The sequence below is a fragment of the Panicum hallii genome, chromosome 5 (genome assembly GCF_002211085.1).
Source record: "Panicum hallii strain FIL2 chromosome 5, PHallii_v3.1, whole genome shotgun sequence".
Classification (NCBI taxonomy): domain Eukaryota; kingdom Viridiplantae; phylum Streptophyta; class Magnoliopsida; order Poales; family Poaceae; genus Panicum; species Panicum hallii.
The window spans coordinates 17,849,849-17,862,681 of record NC_038046.1 but is presented as its reverse complement, the minus strand read 5'-3'; the positions used below and the strand labels follow the sequence as shown (position 1 = coordinate 17,862,681).

The 12,833-nt window shown below is 45.2% G+C and overlaps 2 protein-coding genes across 2 annotated transcripts; one reads left to right on the top strand and one right to left on the bottom strand.

The window, feature by feature from the left end:
* The first annotated feature begins 934 nt into the window (after nucleotides 1-934).
* LOC112892003 (ATP-dependent zinc metalloprotease FTSH 5, mitochondrial) lies at nucleotides 935-8,007 on the top strand. The gene is made up of 7 exons (XM_025959048.1): nucleotides 935-1,254; nucleotides 1,906-1,993; nucleotides 2,333-2,593; nucleotides 5,094-5,330; nucleotides 5,406-5,533; nucleotides 6,186-6,662; nucleotides 6,739-8,007. The coding sequence occupies exons 1-7, from the start codon at nucleotides 1,228-1,230 to the stop codon at nucleotides 7,654-7,656; spliced, it is 2,136 nt and encodes a 711-aa protein (XP_025814833.1). The 5' UTR covers nucleotides 935-1,227; the 3' UTR covers nucleotides 7,657-8,007.
* A 262-nt stretch (nucleotides 8,008-8,269) lies between these two features.
* LOC112892526 (glyoxylate/succinic semialdehyde reductase 2, chloroplastic) lies at nucleotides 8,270-11,504 on the bottom strand. Its single transcript, XM_025959664.1, has 13 exons — nucleotides 11,422-11,504; nucleotides 10,976-11,304; nucleotides 10,799-10,889; nucleotides 10,622-10,687; nucleotides 10,073-10,148; nucleotides 9,924-9,979; nucleotides 9,726-9,810; nucleotides 9,508-9,568; nucleotides 9,370-9,422; nucleotides 9,198-9,268; nucleotides 9,047-9,119; nucleotides 8,832-8,936; nucleotides 8,270-8,714 (listed from the first exon to the last, which is right to left on the bottom strand). The coding sequence occupies exons 1-13, from the start codon at nucleotides 11,502-11,504 to the stop codon at nucleotides 8,544-8,546; spliced, it is 1,320 nt and encodes a 439-aa protein (XP_025815449.1). The 3' UTR covers nucleotides 8,270-8,543.
* Between the last annotated feature and the right edge of the window lie 1,329 nt (nucleotides 11,505-12,833).

The following is a 12,833-nucleotide window of genomic DNA, read 5'->3' as shown; positions in this document are numbered from 1 at the left end:
ACGAATAGAAATCACCTCTAAAGGCACCTGTCTTACTATAGTACATATATACTTTCATCAAAGTTATCAGTTATGGCAATTGGCATGGGCCTCAACTAGAGCACCTTTTGGACGCTCTTACTGTGTTTTTGTTTTGCCCATTCCTGAGCCCAAGTTCCCGTTTCTTCCATCAACATAAGAACATCATTGTAGTAGAAAAAAGGCGTCCAACATTTTGGTACCAGAATATACGCTGCTGAAGGCTTAAAACATCTAAATGTTTCAGATTTCAACTACCATAATCATCCGCGGTGCCACTATAGTACATAGTACATAGGTGCTTCCAGGAGTCAACAAGAATCAAAGAAATTGTGATCGAATGTGTTTTCTTCTAGGCAACAATGCTTTACTTCAAGCTTACAAGGAATACTTCGAAATAACAAGGGGAGGAGATATGCGTATGGCACATCACAGTACTACAAGCTATTACTACTGCCATCAGAGGCGCACAAGCTGGGACAGCATGTCACAGTGTGAGAAAAACGTTAAAAAAAGCGAAGATGATAAGAGTTAACCGGATTTCATTGTAATACATCCATTATTCACTCTAAACAGCATCAGAGAAAAACCGGAGCATGATGGCTAATAGAACAATATTTGAGCACAACATTTCCACATCCTACTAACTGAATATACGTTGCTCAACAGACGCTGAAAGTCTACAAAAGCAAATGAACTTCACACTACACAAGAATAGCTTGAGTTGGACCCGGAATTCCAAACACTTACCAGTTGGGCTCAACGGACGCGGCCCGGCCCATCAGCCCATGGTCTAAAAGAAAATGCTTAACTTCAAACTAAAGGCAATATATTCCACCTCAAAAAATATCAAGATACTAGCACTTTGTTATTTAAATATTTCATTCTAGAGCCTCCGCCTTCGGAGGGTAGAAAACAGGAAAAGGAAAAAAAAATCGGAGCTCTCCTCTCTTCGTGTCCTCTTCCTCTCCTTCACTTCTTCCTTCCAACCTCCCCTGCTCGCGCGTAACCTGGGCCGCCGCCGCTTCCCTCCCGTCCACACCTCACGGTCCCGCCTCAACCGCGCCGCCTAATCCTGCCTTCGCCTCCGCGCGGCTCGCAGCCCTCGTTCCCGCGGGGATCGCCCGACCGTCCTCCCACCTCCGCCCGCGTGGGCTCTTCTTCGGGATCTCGTCGGTCCGAACGGCGCGGGGCTAGGGATTCAAGCCCATGGCGTGGCGGCGCGTCCTCACCCAGGTGCCAATCCTGATCTTTTCTTTGTTCCCGCGCTTTGTTGTTGTTCGGGGATGTGGGTTTGAGTTCAAAGCTTCGATCTTGGGGTGGGCGGGGTTGGGGGCGGCGGCGTCTGGGTCTCTGGGATACGGGGTTGGGGGCGGCGGCGTCTGGGTCTCTGGGATATGAACGACGTGGGCATCTATCTGGTTGTCATACGTAGCTATCTTAGGAACTGCCTGTGTGGGTGCCTCTGCTGTTGAAACATGCAGGCGATAAGGCTACGCTTTTGGACAAACAGTGATCCAGTTTAGTTTTGTATTCTGCTTTTTTCAGCTTGTAATAGAAATTGGAGAGAATTCCTTCTTTTTAGTACAAATACTGGAGGTTCTGTTATATGACCTGTCATCACTCATCAGATTGTTAACTAAGTCCAATGTTGTTGTTAACTTGTGTTTCGTGAAGCTAATTCTGAGGATGGAATAGTAAGAACTAAACAATTATGGCATCTTAGCCTGTTTGAGTATTGTGATGTGCTGGAATGATTGTTTCTTGCAATAGAATAACTTCGCTATATTGTTGTGTTCTATCGTTGTTGATGTATGTAAATGTGTTAATGTTGCTTGCTTGAATTAATCCAGGTTTTATCTGTGCGTGTGTGTTGTTTTGTTGCAGATTGCAAAGCATCGACCCACAAAAGCAATCTACAATGAGCTAGTTGCTTCCTCCCCTTTGGGCACTCTTAGAAGTGAAGTCACTGCAGGTATACTGAGTTTGCATATCAACTACCATCCATTTCACTTTCACTATTACTTTATTAGTATGTTACCGCCTTGTGTGGCATTTACAACTTTCTAAAGTCACCTTGCTCAAATATATGAGCTTCCATATTATTTGCCATCCAACTTTTTCCACATAGTAAACATATCTCTGTCCTTTATTTTTACTGTTTATGAAGTAATCACTAAAGCTGTCTGCAATGGTTGTCGTGGATCTATACTACTTTCTTTAATTCATGTCATTGTTCCCATTCCAGTGTATTACTAAAATGTCTTTCTGCTTCTTGTTTGATATTTGTTTTATTGTTTGTTCCCCATCACAGGTGCAAGAATTAGAAACTTACAAGAGAGGAATCAGTCAAGCTATATTGGAAGCCTTGCACGCCGTGTGCGAGACCTAGACTCACCAAGCGAAACTTCCCTGCTTAAAGAGATTTACAGAAGTGACCCAGAACGTGTCATACAAATATTTGAAAGTCAACCTTCACTCCATTCCAATCCAGCAGCACTTTCAGAGTATGTAAAAGCTCTCGTAAGGGTTGATAGGTTGGATGAGAGCACCTTGCTTAAAACATTGCAGAGAGGTAATGAAGCTCCCGAACATTTTCTTTGTTTCATGATTGATAACTCTTGCATTCTGATGGGATGTGTGTGAAATGCTGGTACTGCTTTTATTTTCTAATTCAAAAGGTGAATAAAATACCAACACTTGAAAAAGATATGTATATGGTTGCATTGTTATATTATGGGTGCATTCAGTGTCCTGCTCTTTAACAAGCTAGTGTTCTGTTTCTACTCTTGTGAATAAATCACGGCAGCTAGCATGTAGATGTTCTGTCAAAGAAAGCTTTATGCTCTGTTTTAGTTCTGGTTTACTTTAATATGTAGTTTTTATATGTACTAGAATATCTGGCGCGCTTCGCGCGCCCTATCGTTTCAACAATCAAATATAAGTATTAGACAACTAAATTTACGCAGGTGAATGAAAGGCAACAATCGCTTGTTCTATCTATTTCAAATGATAGATGCATATCACATGAAAAATCTATCACGAAATCATAGTATATGCTAACAAAAACATCATCAGTAATACTTGTTCTATCCATTAGGAGTCTTGTTCGGCATCTCAATCATCAAACACCCGATGAACAAACTATCTATCATCAAATACCCGTTGCCGAATACATGGTGGGCATATAACTGGACAACGAGTAGCAGGTAACCGAGTCCCTTGAGGTTCATGACGCCGGTGTGCTGGGAGCAGCACGGTCTTGCGACCGTCGACCATCTAACCGATGTTGCCGTTGGCCACTGCCGCCGCCACCCACCACGGTCTTGATGGCGCCCTCGAGAAGTAGAACAACGGGATGATGGGTGGTGCTAGCTCGAGCGGCGATGGGTGGCACAACGATCTCTTCCTCAATGTGGCGCCCTCCGTTGCCCACAGCGAATCCGAGCAGCGGTAGACATTTGAGTGATGGGAAAGAGTAGAGAGAGGGCAGCCGGGTGTGAGGAATGAAGGAGAAGGCGATGGACGGGAAGAGATAAGGTGGGGCCTACCACATGCCTCCTGACATGCGGGCCAGCAGCTGAAGCCTTGCCCTTCCCGCGGGACTTCTATTCTCAGCACGCGCGATCGGTTGCTATACTATCGCAGAGCACGTGTCCCACCACTGCTGCATGCACAGCCCATATACTGCAGGAACAGATAGTGTTTAAAAAATAAATATTGCTTGAAAATAAATAAAAATGTTCAACAGAAAAAATATTCCGAATGTATTCCATAAAAAAAAGTTGGTCCGAAATAAAAAAATATTCCAGAACAAGATATAATATTTCAGAAAAAGAAATTGTTTTGGAATAAATAAAAATATTTTAGAAAAAAATATCATCTAAATATAGGTAAGTGTGGTCTAGTTTTGAAGATCTCAACGTAAGAAACGCAACAGTGCAATCGAAATTTAATTTGGATAACTGGTTTGTGAAATAAAACATTTTCTTTTCTTTGGATATATGCCTTGCACGGAAATCGAGGTGGGGTGAGCGATCCATTCGCTGCGCTCTTTGCTCCGTCTCGCGTGCTCTCACCCCGGGGGTGGCGTGGCGAGCAGCGGAGGGCTCGATGAGGCCGGGAAACGCGGAAGAGCAGCAAACAGGGGCATCTTTTAATCAATCCGATTATAAGCATTCTTGGCCATTGAGTTTTATTCAATGAGAAATGCGAGAGTTTTGATAAGCTTGAGCTACTTATTGTTTTATTATATGTTAATATGTTGTATATATGTAGTCCAATGTTGCAAATAGCCCGCTATAGCTGCGCATTTCTCATTGAATAAAACTAACTAGCCCGTGATTTGCAACATTGATGTGGTTTTTAGAGACGGACGCCGCAACGATATTGCAAATATTATCGCTAATGCCGCTAACTCCGCTATAGCCCCGCTATAGTTTTTAGAGACGGACGCCGCAACGATATTGCAAATATTATCGCTAATGCCGCTAACTCCGCTATAGCTTGAAATAGCGCCGCTAAATTCAATAGCGCAGCGCTGCTAACTCCACTTAAAATTATAAATTATATATGCACATGTGATTTAAGAACTATAAATTATAAGTTATGATTCATCTCATGAGTTATGATTTATTTTTTGTGTTCGCTGTATCCCCACTCATGCATGCACATGTACTTATGAAATATATGTCGAAATTTGTGATATTACTAATGTTTGAGTTTAAATTTTGATGAATTTTTGCATACTGCTAAAGGTCATAGCTTCCGCTATAGCTACAGCTAAAGTTCTGTAGCTTTTCTGAGAGCACTGCGCTAAATCTTATAGCCCGTGATTTGCAACATTGATGTGGTCAAACACATTTGATTTTCAGTCTGAATTAGGATCAGCAAACGTTCTCTGTCATAATACTCTCTTTTTACATACCATTGGCTAAACTTCGCGATCTTCTGTCAAAATGAGTCTATAGGTAGACTTCCTCTAATGAAGCCTTTGTAGCTTCAGTTGATACTGACTGACCTTTGTTTAACTTAACTTGAAACTATATTTGATTATTTATGAATTATCTATACAGGTGTTGCTGCTTCTACAAGGGTGGAAGAAAGCTTTAGTAGCATTCCAGCATTAATTGGTGCTGGCCAAGCGACAAAAGATGGAGTTCTTGGCACTGCAAATGCACCTATTCATATGGTTACAGCAGAAACGGGTCAATTTAAAGATCAGCTTTGGCGTACATTCCGAAGCATTGCACTAACTTTCCTTCTTATTTCGGGTATCGGGGCTCTCATCGAGGATAGAGGAATCAGCAAAGGTTTGCTTTTGTGAAACATGTGTATTTATTCTGAATTGAACTTCATCCCATTAACTATTTATGAAATTAATGTAGGCCTTGGTCTGAATGAAGAGGTTCAACCAAGCATGGAGTCTAATAATACGAAGTTCAGTGATGTAAAGGGTGTTGATGAAGCAAAATCTGAACTTGAAGAAATAGTTCATTACCTCCGAGATCCCAAGGTAAATATTTTTTAATCGTTAGTCATGAAAAATGGTATAGTATCCAGCTGCTCGATGTAGAGTTCCCTCAAGTCAAACAATGGTACTTGGAGATATCTTTACCCCACTTGGTGGTGTTTAGATGTTATATACCCATTAATATTGAGGAGGATTCCATTGCCTTAGTTGTATGTAACAGCATTCTCCATGCCATGATTTGAAACTACCATGCAATACATCCAGCTCCCTCTTTTTGAGTCTTGAGTTGTCTTAGGACAAATTCATCAACTAATATCTTTTTCTGGCACAATAATTTTAAAACATCAGTCCTTGGGCTGTTTGATCACGTTGCTTCATTTTGTTGACGTTGCTCTTCCGCTTTTGTAACATTGGTTCTTATGTCAACTGAATAGACTTGAAGTTATGATTAATTAATTTATCAATGTTTTAACCTGCTTTTTTAATGCTGTAAATGTGTAAATTCATACCTTGATAGTTTGTGAGTTACCTCCATTTTTTGTATATTTGTGCTATAAGTTGTTAAGCTAATCTTTTCTATGAAACACATAAAGTTAGTTGTTAAGCTCATCTTTTCTATGAAAACACATAAAGTTATCTCCTTTTTTCCCCATGTTTTTTATACGATGTTCACAAACTGTTTAATCGTTTTCAGCGCTTCACACGTCTTGGTGGAAACCTTCCAAAAGGTGTCTTGCTTGTCGGCCCTCCTGGCACTGGGAAAACCATGCTAGCAAGGGCTATTGCTGGCGAAGCTGGTGTACCTTTCTTTTCATGCAGTGGAAGTGAGTTTGAGGAGATGTTTGTGGGAGTTGGAGCTCGAAGAGTGCGCGACCTTTTTGCTGCAGCAAAAAAGCGATCTCCTTGTATAATATTCATTGATGAAATTGATGCAATTGGTGGTAGCAGGAATCCAAAGGATCAACAGTATATGAAGATGACCTTGAACCAGTTGCTTGTCGAGTTGGATGGCTTTAAGCAGAATGAGGGGATAATTGTCATCGCTGCAACCAACTTCCCTGAGTCACTAGATAAAGCCTTAGTCAGACCTGGACGTTTTGACCGTCATATTGTTGTTCCCAATCCGGATGTTGAGGGTCGGCGGCAAATTCTGGAGTCCCATATGTCAAAGGTGATTCTTGAGAACTCCTATTTATGTGCTATCCAGATCAAAAGTATTCTCTTACCCTTTTGTTCGTTCATTGCAGGTCTTGAAGGGTGATGATGTGGACTTGATGATCATTGCCAGGGGAACACCAGGATTCTCTGGTGCTGACCTTGCTAACTTGGTAAATGTTGCTGCTCTTAAGGCTGCCATGGATGGTGCAAAAGCTGTCACAATGGATGATCTTGAGTATGCAAAGGACCGAATCATGATGGGTAGTGAGCGAAAGTCAGCAGTTATTTCTGATGAAAGCAGAAAGTTGACGGCATACCATGAGGGAGGGCATGCTCTTGTTGCCATCCACACAGAGGGTGCTCACCCTGTCCACAAAGCTACCATAGTACCCAGAGGGGTGGCCCTAGGAATGGTGGCCCAGCTACCTGAAAAAGACGAGACTAGTGTGTCGAGGAAACAGATGCTGGCAAATTTGGATGTCTGCATGGGTGGACGTGTGGCGGAGGAGCTGATATTTGGGGATACTGAAGTGACATCTGGTGCGTCATCTGATTTCCAGCAAGCAACTGCAACAGCAAGAGCAATGGTTACTAAATATGGCATGAGCAAGCAGGTTGGCCTTGTCTCTTACAACTACGAAGATGATGGAAAGAGCATGAGTTCAGAAACAAGACTTTTAATTGAGCAGGAGGTGAAGAATTTCTTGGAGAATGCATACAATAATGCAAAGACTATTCTCACGAAACACAATAAGGAGCTCCATGCTCTAGCCAACGCACTTCTTGAGCATGAGACTCTCACAGGAGCCCAGATAAAGAACATATTAGCCCAGGTAAATAACAAGCAGCAACAGGAGCATGCCATTGAAGCACCACAGAAGACCTCTGCCGCTCCAGCTTCCCCTGCATCACCAGCTGCATCAGCCGCAGCAGCTGCTGCTGCAGCCGCTGCAGCCGCACAGCAGGCGGCAGCCAAAGCTAAGGGGGTAGCTGGTATTGGATCTTAATGCATGGAGCACCCACCAGTTTGCATTGCGTATATTTCACCAAACTAGCAAGCTGTTCCTGCAATTGCCGGTCAAGACGATCATCAGGAGTATCCTAAACTACTGCAGCAATAGAACATACTGATTATGTGTAAGCTACTGATTGTGCCTCGAGCGCAAAACAAAAGACAAACTCTACACATTGTAGTAGGCACATTTAGCTGGTGCTTGAATCAGTTTTGTACCCACATCGAAAACGATTTCTGTTGTTTAGACCCTAATAATTGTTAGCCTTTGATCTGCCTGCCTTATGTACCTAACAGAGCATAAATTGTAACATTCTGAATAAGTTGAAAATGCGGTAGCTGATAAGTGAACTAGTCAATTTCGCAGCTCCTCTGATTAGGGATGCAAGTTGAAAATATTTTGGGTCATTGAGTCAATAAAAAATTTGATCAAATGGATTAGAATACATTTCACACAATTAATTTAGAAGGAAAAATAAACTAGAGCAGCGATGCTATCGCTATTAATCATCTGATCCGGAAAATACTATTAGGTACTCGCTTGCACTTGCATCCTGCTCTCTTATGCTCATTGTTGTACTGTATGTCTAATCAAGCCGACAAAATCCTTTTTTCTGTGGCACTGGTATTACTAGGCTTGTCATGAACTTATGATCCAAGCAATTTCTGGATCTTGAACATGTGGTGCTTCTGACTTGCATTTGCAAGCCTACTGCCATAAATCTAAATTCTTTATTTTACAAATATCAAAAAAAAATTGTTCAATGTATGTAGAGCAGTGAAAAGTATTCTAATAGCGATCTTGAGAAATTCCCCAGGTTCCAACTTCGTCATCTGTTACAAGGACAAAATAATGCCTCAATGGCAGCTGAGCTGAACAAACTACTGCTGCTGCGAGCTCTCCGCTTTGGCTTTGAGCGCTTCAATAACCGCCGAGAAGTCATGGTCAGCGAGGCCGAGCGATTTTGCAGCCTTGTATAGCTCGTTGGCGGCTGCAACAGTAGGAATGGACTGGGACACCGATTCCGCCAGGGCCAGCGCAAGCCTCAGATCCTGCCATGAGATTTTTGTTTGATTATCATCAGGAAATCAGTCAGGATCAGGTCAGGCCAGATGCAAATGAAACTGTTCATCACTGCTGAATGCATGGACAAAGCAAGTAGGAGCTACCTTCTGTTGATGCTTCAGAGGAAAGGCAGTAGGATATGCAGCTTTAACCATGGATGGGCCCTTCAGGGAGAACATGGGAGCACTAATAGCACCCTGTGAAATAACCTGAAAGGATCAAAGTACACTAGATTAGATTCCTTCCCTATAGATCCTCACTAATTACCACGGTAGCATTGCGGACTTCAGATTGTTTCGGTATCATTTACGATAATTACCTCAACAAGAGTATTCGGGTCTAAACCAACTTTTTCACTCAGGAGCAACCCTTCTGAGAAGGAAACCATCATGCTGCAGTATTTGAACAATTACGATTAAGGGTTACTCATTTTATGGCAAAGCCGAAGAATGTGAATGATTTTGTGTCACCTTCCCATGACCATGTTAACGACGAGCTTCATAGCAGCACCATTGCCTACATCTCCGAGATAAAATCTTGACTGGTTTCAGTGTAACACAAAAGGAAATTAGCATATTTTTGTCGACGAAACATGTGATAACTGGTAAGGGAAATGCTTCTTCTCGGATAGGAGATATTAACCTTCCCCATGACATCAAGGAGGGGCGCCACTCTCTTGTACAACGATTCATCACCTTAGTGCAACAGTGTTTATAGTTTCAGGTAACAGAAAAGGGGCATTTTCGCCACGACCTACCTACCATAGACGCAGAAGTTTACCTGCAGTAAGAAAGATGAGCAGCCCATCTTCTGCCGGCTTTTTCGAGCCTGAAACTGGAGCCTACTGAAAAGTCATCGAGTTAGCGCTGGAGCAAAGTACAAGCATTGCAATTAAACTTTTGGTGGCACAACGAGACAAAGAAGATGAACAGTTTTATTGTACAAGATGATCAGAGGAGGACATAAGCAATGGCAGGGAGCCAGGGACTAGGAGCTACCTCGAGGAAAGATGCCCCGGTACTTGTGATACGCTCTTCGATCAGCTTGGATGTAGCACCATCAACCGTCGACACATCGACATACCTGCAGGTATCAGGCAACCAAGATCAGAGATAATGTTATCTAGTTATGCGTCTTCATATGCTCCAGGCAGGCTCTCAGATGCTTTCTGTTTAGTTTTTTAGATCAAGATTTACCCTTTCCCTGGGGCCAACCCTTCTGCAGCTCCGCCGGCCCCGCATGCAACCTCAGCCTTGCACATATCGTCAGACATGATTGCGCTTGTCATGTGAGTTTACATGAACAGAGAACAGTGACGTCTGAATCCTGAGATGAAGCATATTACCGCGCTTTGTGGATCAGCAAGCATCGCAAAGGTCACGTCGCAAGACGAAGCGACTTCAGCCGGTGAAGGCTCGTACCTGCAGGCCACAGCACGGCAGCATCCTCATAAATCAAGCAAAGCGTTGCGCGCATTTTTCCTTCCAATATATAATACTGCTTTCGTTGTGGATCGACATGGATAGCAACATGACGGTGCCTAGTAGCCTAGTACCACCGATAAGCAAATTCATTGTAGCTGTGAAGGTCCTGGACTAGTTCCTTGAATCGGAGTACTTTTGAGTGGAAAATTGTGCATAGCAGAATCTTTTTCCAAACGGACAAATAAAGAACAATGCTGAACGCTAGTGGAGAAATGCGAATGAGAGAACAACTCGAGCTTTGCAGCTGTCCAATCGGGCGTTTGCAGAGGTCCAGTTTCAGTTATAAGGGAACATGGTTTGAAATAATTATAGAAATTGCATTCGTTGTAGTAGGTAGTAATAGTTGAATGCAGTAAGGAAAAATCGGATGAAGCTGCCGTATTCTATGGTGAGTACATTATAGTACATACTTGGCACCGAGGCTGAGGAGGGGATCGCACTTGCTCTTGGTCCTGTTCCACACCGTAACATCGCAGCTGCAGAACGCAGCTGAGGAGTTGTCACGGATATCCAGTGGAAATGGCTGCAGCTAGTCTTACGGGAGCGATTAGAGAAGGCAAAGGGGGATCGGCTGATTAATTAATTACCCTGCCTTGATGAGGTTGGACGCCATGGGCGCGCCCATGATCCCGAGCCCCAGGAACCCCACCTTCCCCTGGAACTCCACTCCCCCACCGCCTGCCAGAAAATACCGCCAACCGCGACCGGATAGACAACAAGTCAGCAGGATGATTAGGAGATGGGGTGGGGGGCACGGGACCTACCTTCCCCGGAGGATGAGGCCGCCGCGACGCGGGAGGCGAGGAGGCGGCGGGACAGGCCGCGCGAGGGAGGGCGCAGCGCCGCCGCCGCCCTGGCGCAGAGGAACGCCGCCGCGGCCATGGCTGCCGCCGTGCTGCTGGTGCGGGTTGTCCGTGTGGGGGTGTGACGGGAGGGGATAGACCACCACGTGCGCCTGTCTCGGCGGCCGTTGGTGGCACTTGGCAGCAGGCTGATGATCTCCGTCTCGGCCTCGGGGCAGGCATGCGCGGGTGGTGGGCCGAGCCTGCTCCCTTTGCCGGGCCCGGCTGGCTGACGGCGGCTCAGCTTTTTCCTCGGCCGCGGTGATTATTCCATCCCTCTCTCCTCTCGCGCGTGGTAGACTGGTACTAGTACGTCGCGCTGCGTCACCCCCGCTGCAGCCTTTTGGTTGCTCCTCGGCGGCTCTGACGACGATGATCTGGTGATGGCGATGACGCGGGAATACGGGACGGAGAGCAGATGGATGGAGATGAGGTGGGTGGGGGATCCCATTCCCGTCACGTGGCCGACGGCACCGCCTGGCTCGTGTGTGTACGGGCATGTGCACGTAACACGCTGCTGGAGTGGTGGAGCACGTACGCCCAGGCCAGGAGGAGGACCCCACGACTCATGCGCTCCGGCGGTGCACCAGAGAGCCATACGCGCGTACGCACGCGCGCCTTTGCTTGGAGCCGGGAGGAGTGAGGCTCAAGACAAATGAAATCATGGTTGTTTCCGCTGCAAATCCAATCCGCGAGATGCCTAGCTAGAGATCTAAATGTTTTAGTTTTGCCATGATGCGCATGCACGGCCGGCCCGTCCCTTTATTCCCGCCATTTTGTAGTGCTACACAACTCCACGAAGCAAGCACGCCGCATGCATGGCGTTTTATTCCCTGCATGCGCGCTTCGGGTTCTTGTTCTCGCGCAAGGATGCATGAATTGAGTCTATCCAACTCATGTCAACCAAGAAAGTTGTCATGGTAGATCGTGGCAAAAAAGAAGAAGAAGAGGAGATGACCCTACACTGATGTACAGCGTACAGGACGACGGTGCGGTACCCGGTGGGCTACGCCGGATCACCCAACACTGTGGGCCGCGCTGCACAGGCGTCCTCCACGCAAAGAGGCCGGCAAGGTAGCTAGCCGGGTGTACAGGACGGTGGTGGTCACCTCCGCGAGTCGGCATGTATGAATATACTGCCGCGGAGCAAATGACTGCCCGCTGCAGACTGGCCCGATCCATCCTGGGTGACGTCAGCGATGTCATTTGTCTAATATACCACTGCTCCACATCCCGGCGAGTAGTAGGGTGGTTAACAAATGGTAGTGTACTATAGTAGGAACTAACTTTGTTCGCAACGTACATGTTGGAAGAACGCCTAACAATCAGGGCCTCCTCCCTCCGTATAATAATACACCACTTACCCCAGCCCCCCCCCCCCCCGCCCTCCACCACAGGAATACGGGGGTATTTAGATCCAAATGCTAATACCTAAAAGTGACGTGAGTGCTAATAGATGCTAAAATTTAAAGCTGGAACTTGGACCGGACACGTTGCGGCGGGATATTTTGGCATGGTCTAAAGCACGGCACGGCATGAAAAAATGCAGGCTGTGCCAGCACTTCACGAATGTGAGGGCCGTGGTCGTGCCTACGATCTTAGCACAATAGGCTATGCGGCGCGACTTCAATTCTGGGTCGTGCCTGGGCCAGCAGGACACGAACATAGCCCGCCGACCTGCATATAACTACTCAAATTCTAATATCAATCAATTTATACTACTTTTTAATTAACAATCATCATTTAAGAATAGTACCATTGTAAAAAAGATGAATTTTGT